At 29.6% G+C, this 17636-nt stretch overlaps 1 protein-coding gene across 1 annotated transcript; it reads left to right on the plus strand.

Annotated features, from left to right (window-relative positions):
* Positions 1-3548: 3548 nt before the first annotated feature.
* On the plus strand, positions 3549-8040 carry LOC139500401 (uncharacterized). The gene is made up of 3 exons (XM_071289142.1): positions 3549-3925; positions 6877-6937; positions 7873-8040. The coding sequence occupies exons 1-3, from the start codon at positions 3576-3578 to the stop codon at positions 8038-8040; spliced, it is 579 nt and encodes a 192-aa protein (XP_071145243.1). The 5' UTR covers positions 3549-3575.
* Positions 8041-17636: the final 9596 nt, after the last annotated feature.

Genomic DNA, 17636 nt, shown 5'->3' on the forward strand with positions numbered 1-17636 from the left:
AGTAATGCATATATTTATCATCTTAATACAGTGCATACAAATAATGTAAAAATGTTTATAAAGTCATTGTTAATTTTGAAATTAGTGTGTTCATTTATTAATATGAATCCATGACAACTTAAAAAAATGTGAAATATAATTAAAGCAATTACTAAAAAAAATATTACAGCTGAAATGATCACTGCAGATTTTAATAACTACAAATTTTGCAATAATTTACAGTTCTAAGTACAATTAATTTGTGTGCATTCTTTAATTTCTTTCCTACGATCTGATTTCTTCGGTCATTCTTTTTTTGTCATACGTAGGTTCAGATGTGCAGTTTCATATTTACGCAAATACCCCTCAAGAACATGATATATCTGTTTAATTACACCGAATGTTAATGTTGAAACGCATTGATGATCGTGACTTTACAAACGTCCAGTAGGATAGAGTATTTTTTGGCAAATACCATGGCAGAGAGGGTATAAAAGGCAAATCTTTTTGTCAAATACCCTGGGGGCGTTAAAAAATGAACGATATTCGTTTGATAACAGTGAATTGGTGAAAAATACACTGGGTATCAACCAATCAAAACCCAGGATTCTTACATAAGGTGTAATTATTCTTATAATTTATATAAAAGTATCATTTAAAAACCTTCTATTCTTTTTTGTGCAGAAATTTTCAGAGGAGAGTATAGAGAATTTCTTTGATAAAATATCAATCCTTGATGTAAGAGATTGCTGGCTCTCTTTGGTTGACACGTTCATGGAAATTAAAGAAAATCTTCCTTTCAATCCTGAAGATGTGAAAGGAAAGTTCCTGAATGCAGAAGAAAACTATTTTCGATGGGAGAGTTTGGTGATGGGTAATTTATCAATTTCCAATTATTTTTATGACAAGTTTGTAATTAAAATTAAAATTAGAATTTGATAATAAATTGCTGTATAAGAAGTGCTCTTTCTGAATTTACCTTCATCAGGTACACTTACACCACAAAACAATATAGCCAACAAGAATATGTCCATAGTACACGGATGCCCCACTCGTACTATCATTTTCTATGTTCAGTGGACCGTGAAAATTGGGGTCAAAACTTTAATTTGGAATTAAAATTAGAAAAATCATATCATGGGGAACATGTGTACTAAGTTTCAAGTTGATTGGACTTCAACTTCTTCAAAAACTACCTTGACCAAAAACTTTAACTTGAAGCGAACGGACACACAGACGGATGAACGAATGGAGGCACAGACCAGAAAACATAATGCCTCTCTACTATCGTAGGTTGGGCATAAAAACTTAGGATGCTAATATTTACTCATGATTTAAAGGTTAATATTGGTATAAGACTGATGAAAACAGGGATTAGTTGTAATTGAGGACAGTGTGGGTTTTTTCTTCATAAATTAATGTTAATACATTTATCGTTGAACATGGTATGTTTTTTTCATGAACATTTGCAATTTGCAGTGCCAATAACTACACTATTGAAATGTTGTTTCTTTAAAATATGTGATGAAAAGTTATATTTATTAGCTATGAAAAAAAATTGTTTTAATGTTAATTGTAATTGATATATAAGTATTTGAAATTTATATGGAATACTCAAAATACCTTTTTATTATTTCTTTACTAGATACATAGAGAACATTCCAACTAAATACATAAGAGACCATGTTTATCCAATTAAAGTCCAAACCAAAGCTTCTTGGACAATTTTCAGTGGACTGTCTGTCTTCATTTTTGGAACTGAAACCAAAGCTCAACAAATTAGACTTGCCATTGTCTGCACAGAGTTTTCAGAGATAGATAAGGTAAAAATACATGTACATTTCTGTTTGAAATTTTTTTAGCCCTTCAGCTGATATAACCCATAACTTTGTGTCTCTTACTCAAAAATATTAATGTTCCGGACCATATGAGTATTTGGACCATACACGTATGGTCATGGCCATATGCGTATACTCATATGGTCCGACCATATGCGTATGGTCGGACCATATGAGTATAATACTCGTTTGGTTATTAACGGCCCGGACCATATGAGTATTTGGACCATATAGGTATTTTTTTGTAAATCACATTATAAAAGTTTCAATAATACAAAAACGTTATCTAAAAAACAATGTATTATTTTTATAATTAAAATACTACGTAAAAAAGTTTTCATCGCTAATTACATTCTTGCATGTAGGCTTGGGGTGACATTTACTTCCTCATTGATAATGACCATCGGTATAAATTGTGATTATTATAATTTTGACAAGTAAGTAAAATTAACTGTGAAACTTGTAATTTTTATTTAGCTAATCTTTTTACTATAATATAAAGATAAAATTAACTATATGATAGCGTCTTTTTAAAGAACAGTCATACCATATGAAGAGTTTAGAAGTATTAAAAGTAAACTGTAACAGAGTGTTAATTACTCCGACCATATGAGTATATACCCATATGGTCATGACCATAAGCGTATGGTCCAAATACTCATATGGTCCGGAACATTAATACAACTGATTGTTAAAAATCTGCATAAAGCAAGTGAAAGTCCAAGTTCAACTTAATATATCAAAGTTACATCAAGTCATTTGTAACCCCTTTGTTATCCTGTTGTAGCATGAAGTGCAGGTCATGGGTTTGACTTCAATTCAAACCAAAGACTTGCAAATATGCTATTTTTCAGCTAATTACATTGCATCAAGAGGTAAAATTAAGGATTGTTCTGCTCAGGATAATGGGTCTGAGTGACTTCATGTGGAGTGTTTTCTTGTGAACTAACATGTTAAAAGTCCAAGCCAGCATATTGTTCTAGAAAAAATACAGGGTCAATTTATTATTTCCTTATCATGTTGTCATCATGAATGTGCATTTAACTAGTCCTGGACCTTAAACAACCTTCAATCCATACATCTAGTTATTTGTTCTATCTTCATACATCATGAATATCATATAGGTTTATTGGTGTGAATGCTTATGGAGGTTGTTGAACATAACATTAATATAAACTCTTTAATTAATTTATTGTTATTGAAATGATTTCTTAATATCATTGCAGACGCAAAATTACAATGATAAGACAATTATTCAGATGGAGCTGAAGAAAATGGATAATTTCTGCAAAAATGAAGATATCTTAGGTATTTCTTTGATAAATTGAGATAAAATTACATATTTTGAATTGACAGGTTATTCATAATACTAAAAATCAACTGGATACTTAATGTTATCTATACTGAGCTGAATAAGCTAAATTGGTTTGAATCTTTAAGATCTGATAACAACTTAGTGTAATGAGAAAAAAATAAACATGTTAAAATGTGATTGACCTTCCAACATTGTTTTTTGATGGATGTCATACCATAGTCTGAAATTTTGTGTCCTACTAGATAACCAATGCAAGCAAGATTTAACAAAAATACTAAAAATTTCTGATTTTTTAATTGTGAAATGAAAAAGCATAGGAGATATATTACTGTATTCGAAATTGCAAAGTAGTAAACAAATAGGATACACAAGAAAGGAGAAGAAAATCTGTTTAATTAATTTATTATCTGATTTTAGGTTTGTTTCACCTTAGGTTCATTCCAATGGAATTCAAGTTGAATGTTTGTATTCACAAACGACTTAATGGCATTGAAGAAACATTCAGACATGAATGCCAGGAACCAAATGGAACGGTTGAATTCTTGTCCATGCATCTGAAAAAGGAGCCTTGTGTGTCATACCACCTACTCGTAGATGGTATTTTTATCTTCAACAGAGGACCAGAACTAAGAGAAAAATGTGGGGCAAACCAGTTTGGGCTCTGTCAAGGTCAATCAGAGTCCTACATTCAGTGTGGTAAATGCTTACAAAAGTACCATAGACAGTGTGTCATTGTTGAAGTTGAGACTTTTGCATGTGGTTGCCACATAGAAAGGCCACTGAAAAGTAGAAAGTAAGTATATACAAGTCTTGTCTATATATATAGATTCTAACATTGGTACCAGCGGATTATCAGATTTATCCAATAGAGATTTAAAAAAGTTGTCAATTTCACCTGTTAGTATATTTTAGGTCATCCAGCTAGCTGATAAAACATTACAACCTTTCAACTCATCCAATCATCTTCTTAGATCATTGGCAACCACATTTGGATTTTTTTTTTGTATGCAATTATTCTTGAAAGAGTTAAATTGCCAAAGATTTAGAGAAATATATTTACACAAAGATGTCTTTAAGTAAAATTAAATACCCTGCATTTATCATGCCTACAGTTATTGAATGTTGAATTGCTGAAAGATATTCTTGCAAGCATGCAAGAACTGAAAAATTCATTTACACATTTATGAAGAAACTTATTGAAAAAAGTAAAATCACAAAAATACTGAACTGAGAGGAAAATCAATTCTGGAAAGTCCATAATCACATGGCAAAATCAAATAACAAAACGCATCAAAAACGAATAGACAAGAACAAGAAAAGACAGGTTTTATTTATTAAATTTGGTTGAAGTATTTCAATTCAATAAAATATTAATTTATAATTTGGAATGGACATTATCACAATTACTTATCAACTAAATCAAATTAATCTTTTTCCAATAGATTTATATTTTTTTATTTGAATTTGATCAGGTTATATCTTTTGTGATGAATGTCATAACACAAATAGTTTTTTATACGACCGCAAAATTTGAAAAATTTTTCGTCGTATATTGCTATCACGTTGGCGTCGGCGTCGTCGTCGTCCGGCGTCCGAATACTTTTAGTTTTCGCACTCTAACTTTAGTAAAAGTGAATGGAAATCTATGAAATTTTAACACAAGGTTTATGACCACAAAAGGAAGGTTGGTATTGATTATGGGAGTTTTGGTCCCAACATTTTAGGAATTAGGGGCCAAAAAGGGCCCAAATAAGCATTTTCTTGGTTTTCACACTATAACTTTAGTTTAAGTTTATAGAAATCTATGAAATTTTGACACAAGGTTTATGACCACAAAAGAAAGGTTGGGATTGATTTTGGGAGTTTTGGTTCCAACAGTTTAGGAATTAGGGGCCAAAAAAGGGCCCAAATAAGCATTATTCTAGGTTTTCGCACAATAACTTTAGTTTAAGTAAATAGAAATCAATGAAATTTAAACACAATGTTTATGACCACAAAAGGAAGGTTGGTATTGATTTTGGGAGTTTTGGTCCTAACAGTTTAGGAATAAGGGGCCCAAAGGGTCCAAAATTGAACTTTGTGTGATTTCATCAAAAATTGAATAATTGGGGTTCTTTGATATGCCGAATCTAACTATGTATGTAGATTCTTAACTTTTGGTCCCGTTTTCAAATTGGTCTACATTAAGGTCCAAAGGGTCCAAAATTAAACTTAGTTTGATTTTAACAAAAATTGAATCCTTGGGGTTCTTTGATATGCTGAATTTAAAAATGTACTTAGATTTTTAATTATTGGCCTAGTTTTCAAGTTGGTCCAAATGGGGGTCTAAAATTAAACTTTGTTTGATTTCATCAAAAATTGAATAAATGGGTTCTTTGATATGCAAAATCTAACTGTGTATGTAGATTCTTAATTTTTGGTCCAGTTTTCAAATTGGTCTACATTAAGGTCCAAAGGGTCCAAAATTAAACTAAGTTTGATTTTAACAAAAATTAAATTCTTGGGCTTATTTGATATGCTTTATCTAAACATGTACTTTGATTTTTGATTATGGGCCCAGTTTTTAAGTTGGTCCAAATCAGGATTCCATATGAAATATTGTGCAATAGCAAGAAATTTTCAATTGCACAGTATTGCACAATAGCAAGAAATATCTAATTGCACAATATTGTGTAATAGCAATTAATTTTCAATTGGAGTTATCTTTCTTTGTATAGAATAGTAGTTGATAATATATGTTGGAAATTTGCCAGACATGACTATGATGTCATTTTCTATTTTTATTTGCCAATAACTTTATGTAAATGACTTCATTGGAAATTTGCCAATATAAAATGTTGCTGATGAAGCTTTTTTTCCTTATCTTATCTAAAATGTTTTTAGATAATGTATGTTGGACATTTGCCAGACATGACTATGATGTCATTTTCTATTTTTATTTGCCAATAACTTTATGTAAATAACTTCATTGGAAATTTGCCAATATAAAATGTTGCTGATGAAGTTTTTTTTATTGTTTTATACAATAAACAATGTATATTCACTTTTACTACCAACCAATCTTTACCATTCAGTGATAACAAGCACTTTATTTTACATTTTAATATTTTATGATGTATTTAAAAGAGTAGTTATTGTTGCAAACTCCATTAGAAATTTGAATTGATATCAGTTTTGGAAAAAGGGAAACGGGGATGTGAAAAAAAAGGGGGGGGGGTAAACTTTTCTCATTTCAGATTTCATAAATAAAAAGAAAATTTCTTCAAACATTTTTTTGAGAGGATTAATATTCAACAGCATAGTGAATTGCTCAAAGGCAAAAAAAACTTTTAAGTTCATTAGACCACATTCGTTCTGTGTCAGAAACCTATGCTGTGTCATGATCAACTATTTAATTTTAGATTTAAAAAGTTTGAAGAAGAAATCTTTAATTGATTTGTAAAATCTTGACATTTGTTTTGTGTAAAAAAAAAACATGTAATGTCAAAAATTTGATCACAATCCAAATTCAGAGCTGTATCACGCTTGAATGTTTTGTCCATACTTGCCCCAACTGTTCAGGGTTCGACCTCTGCGGTCGTATAAAGCTGCGCCCTGCGGAGCACCTGGTTGTTGTATCAAAGAATATGAATGCTTTTGTTTCTTTCTCTTTAAACATGTTGTACATGTTTTTTAGCTCAGGTTTGTTTAAATGCATACTATATATTAACTATTCACAAAAATCCTCAATGTATTTTATTGCAGTGAAAGAATTTATAGATGCAAAGAAGAATTTATGAAACATGTGAAGAGTCTTGATATTAAAGTAAGACATGTTACTGTAGATCAATATGTATTTCTAATTCTCAAGAAATTTGTTCAAATTATTAAGAAGAAGAAGAATTTAAATTTATTAAGTTTCAATTTATCATCACTTCGTGACATATCCATTTATTAAAAAAACCAAAAACACAGATTTATTGAATGGTAAATATGACTTATGTCTGATGTATTCATATCATCCCAAGTACACTATGTTTGCTAGCATAATTAAATCAAATTAAAATTAAGTAAGTACCTGAATTGGAAATAGGATATCTCATCATTTTTACATTGTGAATCAACATGACCATTGAAAGAGAAGTACAGAATTTTCTTTACCTTTTTTCCAGTATTAAGGATGTACTTAGGTGAGGTTTAGGAATTTGTGTCAAATGTTTGGACTCTTTAAGTTTTCCATACAATGCAAGGTAAAATATTTTGCCCCATAACACCCATTTATTTTTTCATATAAGTCTTAATAGCTTATGAAAGGTCATTTACCTCAATTTTAGAAGATTCTTAATTTTTCTTTCTTTTCTTTTGTTTTGAGACCCAAATAATACCAATGCAACTATAAGGTAAAAGTCTGAGTCATCCTTTCCCCCCTATATTTAAAATCTCAAATATCTTGAAAGGGAGTTCCATGACCTATCAATATTTTTAGCTAATTTGTATCCTGAACATATGCTCTACTAGCTAATAGTATCATTTTCAAATTCTTAATTTATTAATTTTGACCTAACCTCACCTACAATGACCTAAGTACATGCTTAAGTTTCTTTTATTTGACTCTGAGTATAAAGACCAATACAGTTAACCATTAATCTTTTCCAGGAGCAATACAGCCAGTTAATTACACTTTATTATTACATTTTTTCTGTAGATATAGATAGAAATAGATGTAAAACTTATTGTATTTAAATTTACTTTTTTCTGAAGAAATTGGTATCAGATATTTCTTGTGAAAAGATTAATTCTGCACGCTGGCAAACCATGATTGGAACTAACCCAAAAGAAAAACAGATATGGAAAGATGGGAATAACATGGTTCTAACAATGACTGGGGCACCTACAGTGAGTCTTTCAATTTTTAAGAACATAATCTAACATATATTTATATTGAAAAGTTTTAAGATTTTGTCCAAGCTGTGCACAAAATAGGAAAAAAATAAGATTGAAAATACACCAAATATTTATATTCAATATGAATATTCGCATTTTGTCTATTACAATAAATTTGTTCATAATGTTCTACATACATTGTAGTATCCTTCATAGTATAATTATATATATATATATAAATAGTACAAGTTAATTATTCTACAGGTCAAAAACTGAATATAACTGAAAGTATACTTCTTTTTTTTTTAATAATATTACTGCTTAATTCATTATCATCAAAACTCCTTACTATTTTAATTGTTCACAAATTAATTTTAGCTAAAAAAAATTAATTCATACAATGTAATTCGTAAAGCAAATGATCCTTAGTAGGGGTCATTCGATGTGTTAAGTGTAAAGTACCTGTTACATATGTATGTGGTGTGAAATCAATAACCATTTATATGTTAAGTTAACCATTATTAAATAAATGAGCAACAGTATAAATTTGTTTGATGTCAACATGTAATGTATCAAAAAGTACAAAAAATGGCTTCTTTTTTTACAGGAAATAACAAATTATGTTATTCAGCAAACTAATTCAAAGTCATTAAGCGCAAAAGGATTTGTTATGGATGTCTTTGCGCCAGAGGTTGGTTATACTTGATATATTTCTATAATTTTATTTTGTGGAATGGTATAAAACATCTGTCATATCATATAACAGTGCTTTCATATTATAGATAGGTCACTCTACAACCAGGTGTTACTAATTACCAGCTATTGATGAAATTTAGAGTACTATGCTAAAAAAAAAAGTTGAAATAAGCTAAAACAATCACCTGGTGTCTGTCATAAACTTAAGATTAAATATAAAAAAAATAATATCTTTTTTGTTCTTGCAGGCAGTGGTAAAAGTAATTATGATGGTAGAAAACATCAACAGAATGCGTGCAGAATTATTCCTGCTAAAAGATATAAGTGCAAATCATGAATGTAGTAACACCTCAAAGATATAAGGCCTTCTTATGTAATTTTTATATGTTTACAGTTTGTAAATGAAATGAGTCAGTAATGACAAAAGTATTTCAATAGGTTTACTATTTGTGACTAAAATGAATCAGTAATGACAGAGTATTTTAGTAACGACTGTATTTCAATAGGTTTACTATTTGTGACTAAAATGAGTCAGTAATGACAGTGTACTTCAATAGGTTTACTATTTGTGACTAAAATGAGTCAGTAATGACAGAGTATTTCTGAAAATTTACTATTTGTCACTTAAATGAACCAGTAATGACTAAACAATTTGTTTGTGTCAAAAAAAAGTCAGTAATGACAAAATATTTCAATAGGTTTACTATTTGTGACTGAAATGAGTCAGTAATGACAAAATTTACTATTTGAGACTAAAACGAGTCAGTAATGACAAAGTATTTCAATAGGTTTACTATTTGAGACTAAAATGAGTCAGTAATGACAGAGTATTTTAGTAACGACTGTATTTCAATAGGTTTACTATTTGTGACTAAAAATAGTCGGTAATGACAGTGTACTTCAATAGTTTTACTATTTGTGACTAAAATGAGTCAGTAATGACAGTGTACTTCAATAGTTTTACTATTTGTGACTAAAATGAGTCAGTAATGACAGAGTATTTCTGAAGATTTACTATTTGTCTCTTAAATGAGACAGTAATGACTAAATAATTTGTTTGTGTCAAAAAAAAGTCAGTTATGACAAAATATTTCAATAGGTTTACTATTTGTGACTAAAATGAGTCAGTAATGACAAAATAATTCAATTGGTTTACTATTTGTGACTGAAATGAGTCAGTAATGACAAAATAATTAAATAGATTTACTATTTGTGACTAAAATGAGTAAGTTATGACAGAGTATTTCAATAGATATAGTATCTGTGACTAAAAATGAGTCAGTTATGACAGTGTTTGTCATTAATGACAAAGTATTTCAATAGGTTTACTATTTGTGACTAAAAATTAGTCAGTGATGACAAAATATTTCAATAGGTTTACTATTTAAGACAAATATGAGTAATGACAAAATGATTCAATTGGATTATTTGTGACTAAAATGAGTCGGTACTGACAGTGTATTTCAATAGATTTACTTTTTGAGACTAAAACGAGTCAGTAATGACAAAGTATTTCAATAGGTTTACTATTTGCGACTTAAATGAATCAGTAATGAAAGAGTATTTTAGTAACGACTGTATTTCAATAGGTTTACTATTTGTGACTAAAAATGGTCGGTAATGACAGTGTACTTCAATAGTTTTACTATCTATGACTAAAATGAGTCAGTAATGACAGAGTATTTCTGAAGATTTGCTATTTGTCACTTAAATGAGACAGTAATGACTAATTAATTTTTTGTATAAAAAAAAAGTCAGTAATGACAAAATATTTCAATAGGTTTACTATTTGTGACTAAAAATAGTCAGTAATGTCAGTGTATTTCAATAGGTTTACTATTTGAGACTGAAATGAGTCAGTAATGACAAAATAATTCAATTGGTTTACTATTTGTGACTGAAATGAGTCAGTAATGACAAAATAATTAAATAGATTTACTATTTGTGACTATAATGAGTCAGTTATGACGGAGTATTTCAATAAATTTAATATCTGTGACTAAAAATGTGTCAGTTATGACAGTGTATCCCCGGCGAGAAGAAATTCATGACTTCATGAACTATCATGAATGGTTCGTGAATGTTCATGAATGGTACATGAAAATTCATAAATGATTCATAAATGAAGGTTCATGAATTTAATTCATGAACTGTTCATTAAAAGTATTTTATGAATGTTCATGAAGTTTTGATGAATCACTAGCTGCTCATAAAAATTCATGAAATGTTCATTAAAAGTATTTATGAATGTTCATGAAGTTTTGATGAATCACTAGCTGCTCATAAAAATTCATGAAATGTTCATTAAAAGTATTTATGAATGTTCATGAAGTTTTGATGAATCACTAGGTGTAACATTTATAACTGATACATCACACGTATAAATGAGTATCATAGGTACCGTTTCGACTGTTTAGAGTAGAACATTTTACCTAATTATTCGTGAAATATCATAAATGTATGGTGTTTTTATTTTTTTATTCCTGCAAAATAAAAAAATAAAATAAGATGAAATAGAAGTTGTAGCTGTATTTTAAGATAGATATTATATACAAAACTAAAATTTTTAAAGGAAAACGTATATTTTAATGAAAGTGAAATACATTTTCAAAACATTCTCAAACACCCATATTAAGGGGAAGTAACTCTTGTGATTTTAAATTTCTACAAACCGGTAAACCCCGCAAATCGGCTGTTTCCGTAGTCCAACGGTCGACCGATTTTGAGAAGTTCACTGAAATACCATAACAGGGACGAATCAACTTCGGGCCGATATTATATGGGACGAGATTGACACCTTGACTTAAACGCACTTGCAAATATGACGTAATATGATTACGCTGGATAACAAAAATGGAGAATCCAAACGCAGATGTTTTCAGATAAGTATTTGATTTAACATATAATGATTATGAAATACAATTTGTTGAGGCAATATAAAACATTTAGGATTTTAATCTGAGCAAAACATCAGAAAGTTTAGGCAGACAATAAATTAATGAAGAATGATAAATTGATATATTGTTGTCACATTCATAACAGACATATCGTAATCTGACATGTAAATGGTACATGGGTATATATGATAATCTGATATGTAGAAATTAAATTGTGTGAATAATATTCATCGTAAATTAACTTGGTGAAACGTTAATAATAATTTAAGTCGCCAGTTTCATCTTCAAGGGTTAAAGAGGGGGGGGGGGGTACTAAATTTGAGTTTAACTTAAACTTCCAATGCAATTTAAGATGCATAATGCTGTTTCTATTGAATGTATTGCTTCATACAATCATTACCTCTTGAACAATTGATTCTTTGTGGATATTTTTGTACTTTTAGGGGATTAAATATGAGCTGCCAGCAATGATATGAAACAGATTTTATGCAGACTCCATTTTAATACCTTTATTCAGCAATTATTGTTGGAAATACAGAGACAGCAAGTTTTGAATTACAGAAAGGAAGAGAAGTTTATATATCACACATAATTTTTATATTAGTTAATCAGTTTGTGGATTTACCAGTGATAATTCCAGTGGAATCTACTGGAACAATTCATGAACAAGAAAGGTTCATGAACATTTAAGTGTTCATGAACTTCAATGTTCATGAACAATTTATGAACAAAGTTCATGAACAATTCATGAACAAGAAAGGGTTCATGATCATTGTTGTTCATGAACATTTAAATGCTCATGAACCTTTCTTGTTCATGAATTGTTCATGAACATTAAAGTTCATGAACATTACTGTCGATTTTCAGTTCATGAATTGCTCATCAAATGTTCATGAAGATATGATGAACTGTTCATGAAATCTGTTCATGAACAGTTCATGAAATGTTCATGCATATTCATGAATTATTCATTATCATCTCACAGGGGATGTCATTAATGACAAAGTATTTCAATAGGTTTACTATTTGTGACAGAAGAGAATCAGAAATGACAGTGTATTTTAATAGATTGACTATTTGTCACTTAAATGAGTCAGTTATGACAAAATAATTCAATTGGATTATTTTTGACTAAAATGAGTCGGTACTGACAGTGTATTTCAATAGGTTTACTATTTGAGACAAAAATTAGTCAGTAATGACAAAATAATTCAATAGGTTTACTATTTGTGACTAAAAATTAGTCAGTAATGACAAAATATTTCAATAGGTTTACTATTTAAGACAAATATGAGTAATGACAAAATAATTCAATTGGATTATTTGTGACTAAAATGAGTCGGTACTGACAGTGTATTTCAATTGGTTTACTATTTGAGACTAAAATGAGTCAGTAATGACAAAATAATTCAATTGGATTATTATTGACTTAAATGAGTCGGTAATGACAGTGTATTTCTAGGTTTACTATTTGAGACTAAAATGTGTCAGTAATGACAAAATAATTCAATAGGTTTACTATTTGTGACTAAAAATGATTCAGTAATGACAGAGTATTTCAATATTGAAAAAGTTAAGTTATTTTTTTGCAAAAATATTTTAGATGTCAAACAATGTACAATGAATGTAATGGTGTATTATGAGCTTTGTAGATATCCTTTGATATGTTCTAGATTGTATAATATTATAAGATACTGGTTTAAACTTTTATCAATGAATAATTGTATTCTTGTTACAAAGAACAGGTATGGAATCAATGTAATAACTGAAATAGATGGATTTATCAACTGAAGTTTTTATTGTTTAATTTGGGTCTGAATGACTTCTGGTATAACCAAGATAATTTAGTTGTAAATGACACTCTTAAGTATTTGATCAAAACTAGAATATTTGATCAAGTTAATCAATACTTCAATCAATTATTGGATGACTCGCCAAAGTGTTTTTTATATAAATACTGTGTAAATAATGTTTGTTTACAATTTTACCTTACTAAACATGTGAATTTTAGAGTGTATCTAACGAGAATAAGATTGTCTTCACATAACTTATTTGTTGAAACAGGACGATATCACATTGTTAATAGATCAGAAAGAAAATGCATTCTCTGTACTTTAAATACAATAGAAGACGAGTTTCATTTCATTTTACAGTGTGATTGTTATAATGCATCTAGGAGGCAGTATATTAAGCCATATTATTATAAGCGTCCATTGTCATCTAAGCTTATACAGTTGTTGACCACAGAAAATGTAAAAGACATATGTAACCTTTGTAAATTTCTTTTCCATGCATTTAAACGTAGAACAGACATGTTATAAGTTACCAATACTTATTATAGATCATTATTCTTCACGGATGTATTCATTTATCAGTCATGTATGTTTTAAGTGTTTATTTATGATATATTGTATTTGCATATATATTATATTTGTACTAATGAGCATAATTTGCTCAAAGTAATGAAGAATTGAAATTGAAAATCAATATGGTAGGTTACATATTTGTAACTGAATGAGTCATTAATGACAGTGTATTTCAATAGGTTTACAGTTTGTGACTGAAGGAGTCAGTAAACTTTCAAACAAATCTGGAGTCCTGCTAAATGGCATAATTTGTTCACAATAAGTATTGATGAATACTGTTACATGTAAAGTAGTACAAGCTAAATTTGAAAATGTATTGGATTTACAATTTTCAGTTAATTTCATGTATGAGTAAATACTAAGGTACAATACAGAAATTAGACAAATATGCCATAGAAACATCTATGGGACAAAACAACATTAGCTTGTACTGCATTACACGTAACAGTATTCGTCCATACCAATTTTAATTACATAAAATTGTCTCACAGGCCTTCAGATTTTTTGGAAAAATTAGTGTTCACCCTAAGAACTGGTTTAGCCACCACATAACAATTTCAAGTTTATTTACATTTTACAGTGTGTATATGTTAATTATGTTTAAATGAGCATATGTTCCGATAGTTTAGTACTGTATTAATTACAGGCTAAAAATTACAGACAAAGTTTAGATGTTTATGAAGTGTCCTATATTTAATTGTCACAATTATTTTTTGTCACCCAATTATAAAAATCAATGTAATAAATTACTTTTGCTAATATCAGCGCCTTGTTTCAGAATAAAAAATCAAATTGTGATACACCTACTTATTTGGTGTATTTAATTTCAGACAATTTATCATATTTGTTACTGATATGTTCATAACTAATTATAATTGTGGATTTTAATGCCATTTAAGGTGGTACCCAACACTTTAGCTAAAGTTAATTTGGCTCGTTTAATTTTCATAAAATTTTGTCAAAGTATTTACTTTGACCCTTTAACAAATAAATACAAAATTCAAAAACTTTCAACCAACTGTTTTGTCAGAAAAATTACACTGGTTATATTGCAGTTTGACGAACACCAATATTGATCATTGAGAAGCTTAATATTCCTTTTACAACACAATGCAATTAAAACGTTTAGCTGACTTAACAGAGTTATATCCCTGTAGTGTTAGGTACCACCTTAAGGAACCTTGATTGATATAATAAATATTTTATTGTGTATGTTTTCTTATTTCTTCTGCAATACAATTTGTGGGATTCCTATTCATCTATATATTGACAAGTGTGTCATTTTCATGTCAAAGATGGAACCATTTTACATTTAATTTAAGAGTGTAGACCTTGGTTTAGTGAGATAACGCTTAAATCAGTTTTGCATTTGTAAAAGTCCACTTTCGTCATGTGTTTTAAGCATTTACTTGAACTGATTGGAATTAATCGATGTAACCTAGAAGTTTAGTTAGAATATATTTATGAAATTTGTTGACACAAATGTACTGATGCTTTTTAAGAGTTATATCTCTTAACATAGGTCGACCTCCTTAAAATCCACCAAATCTTCCGAATTTGATTGATCCTTTATACGTCATGTGGGTATAACTTTCTGAATATTTCTCCCTTGGCTCCGTGTCTAATAACAGGCTCCTGACTTGGGGCAGGCACATACATACTGAATGTGGCTGGGTTAAAACCTGGTTTTATAGATAGCCTGACAGTCACACAAAATTCCATTACAAAGACATGTGAACAAAACAAAGAGACAAACTAGGTGACGTAATAGGTTAAATGTCAAAATAGGGGTACAGCAGTCAACATTGTGTTAAAATCTTATTTACTATAAAATCAAAACAATATGTAACAAAGAAACACGAACAAGCATATAGACAAAGCACATAAGTATAAATGAAAGACAAGAATACAAAAAATTGACATAGCACAAAAACACAATGACAGGATGTATAAATAAAAGCAAATTGACAAAAATTGACTAAACAGTAAAAAATAATATTCACAAAGACATAGAAAAGAATACTATAAAAAGTTTTTATGATAATAAACAACTTGAGTACATAGAATCTATACTTGTTAGTGTTCAGTTTCAACCTATACTATTTATGTAGATTTCTTGATTCAATTCTTGAACGGGTCAGACAAAAAATAAAAAATTTGTATAAAATATGCAATAAAAGCCCATTTGGGTAGTTCAGTTATAAACAAGTGTTTTGTTAGCATAAGAGGCCCTCATGTGTATAAACACGCAAAAATTGAAGATGTGGTTATATCAAGGTCTAGACAATGTAGACACCATGTACATACATCTGTTGTCCTGAATTAATATGTAATATTCGCTGCTGGACTTCAAAACAATTCAAATGCTATTTTGTCCTTATAATGAATATACATTTCCTTTCACATGAAGCTGCATATGTCTACCTTTGTTCTATCTCTTCGATATGAAGTTGTTATTTTGTATAGTATACATTTACTTATTGCCCCTAATCCCTTCGGTTGAGGAAAATGGTTCATTTGTACTTATCTGATTTGCATGATGCCTCTTACCGATCATCTGCTTTTGCTACATCCCTTGAAATTTTATTCTTATATACCTATATACGTTTGCTCTATTCTACCAAACAATGTAAATATGTCTAATGGATACATCTATACTTGGACCCCTTCACGTAACAGATCTATATATGATAAATATACCTTTGCTCCATGTTATATTAAACATAATTTCCTCGCTAGGTTTAAATATGTTCAGTTATACTTGTACTCTATCCCCTGAAGAAAACTTTGATTTTCATTGTGTATATTTATCTAAATTTGATGTACCTCCCTAATAAGTTATCGAATTGCCTCATTTTACTTATATATATTTGCTCAATCCTCTTTACATGATTTTGGAATAGGCTACTATGATTTGACAATAGTAATTCCATTACCTTTACGGGGCTTGGATATAACTTACTGTATACATCTGCCTTTACTCCATCCCTTTTTCTTAAGGGAGGAGGTGAATTTTTTTTCAATGGAAAAACCACTACCTTTGGTCTTTGATTTTCACTAGTACAAGCAATGGTACAGTTTCAACCGATCGTATTCATGTAGAGGTTGGGGCTCGATTCATAAATGAAACAGACCAAAGATAAGTTTGTTGTATATATAAAATAGACCACTTGTTGGCAAATCTATGAAACACAAATTTCGGAAATACAATCTTGAATGACTTGTTTTGTTAACGAGATAGGTTCTCATATGTATCAACCTCTCAACAATTACAAGTACAGGTATATCATGGTCTAGTACATAGCAAACTTTATGTATACACATCTGTTGTGCTTAATTTGTATGTAATACTCGCTGCTGGACGTGAAAATCTGTTCAAATGCTATAATGTCCTTATAATGCACTTTACAAACTGTGACTTTGATGGAGAGTTGTCTCAATGGCACTCATGCCAAATTTCTTATATCTACATTTTGCTTCTACTCCAATCGACTAGAAGGATGTCTCCATTTCTCTGAAACCCTTTCACATGAAGCTGCATGTGTCTCCCTTTGCTCCATCTATTCGATATGAAGTTCATATTTTGTTTAGTATACATTTACCAATTGCCCCTCAATCACTTCGGTTGAGGAAAATGGTTCATTTGTACTTATCTGATTTGCATGATGCCTCTTACCGATCA

Source organism: Mytilus edulis, chromosome 13 (assembly GCF_963676685.1).
Source record: "Mytilus edulis chromosome 13, xbMytEdul2.2, whole genome shotgun sequence".
NCBI lineage: Eukaryota > Metazoa > Mollusca > Bivalvia > Mytilida > Mytilidae > Mytilus > Mytilus edulis.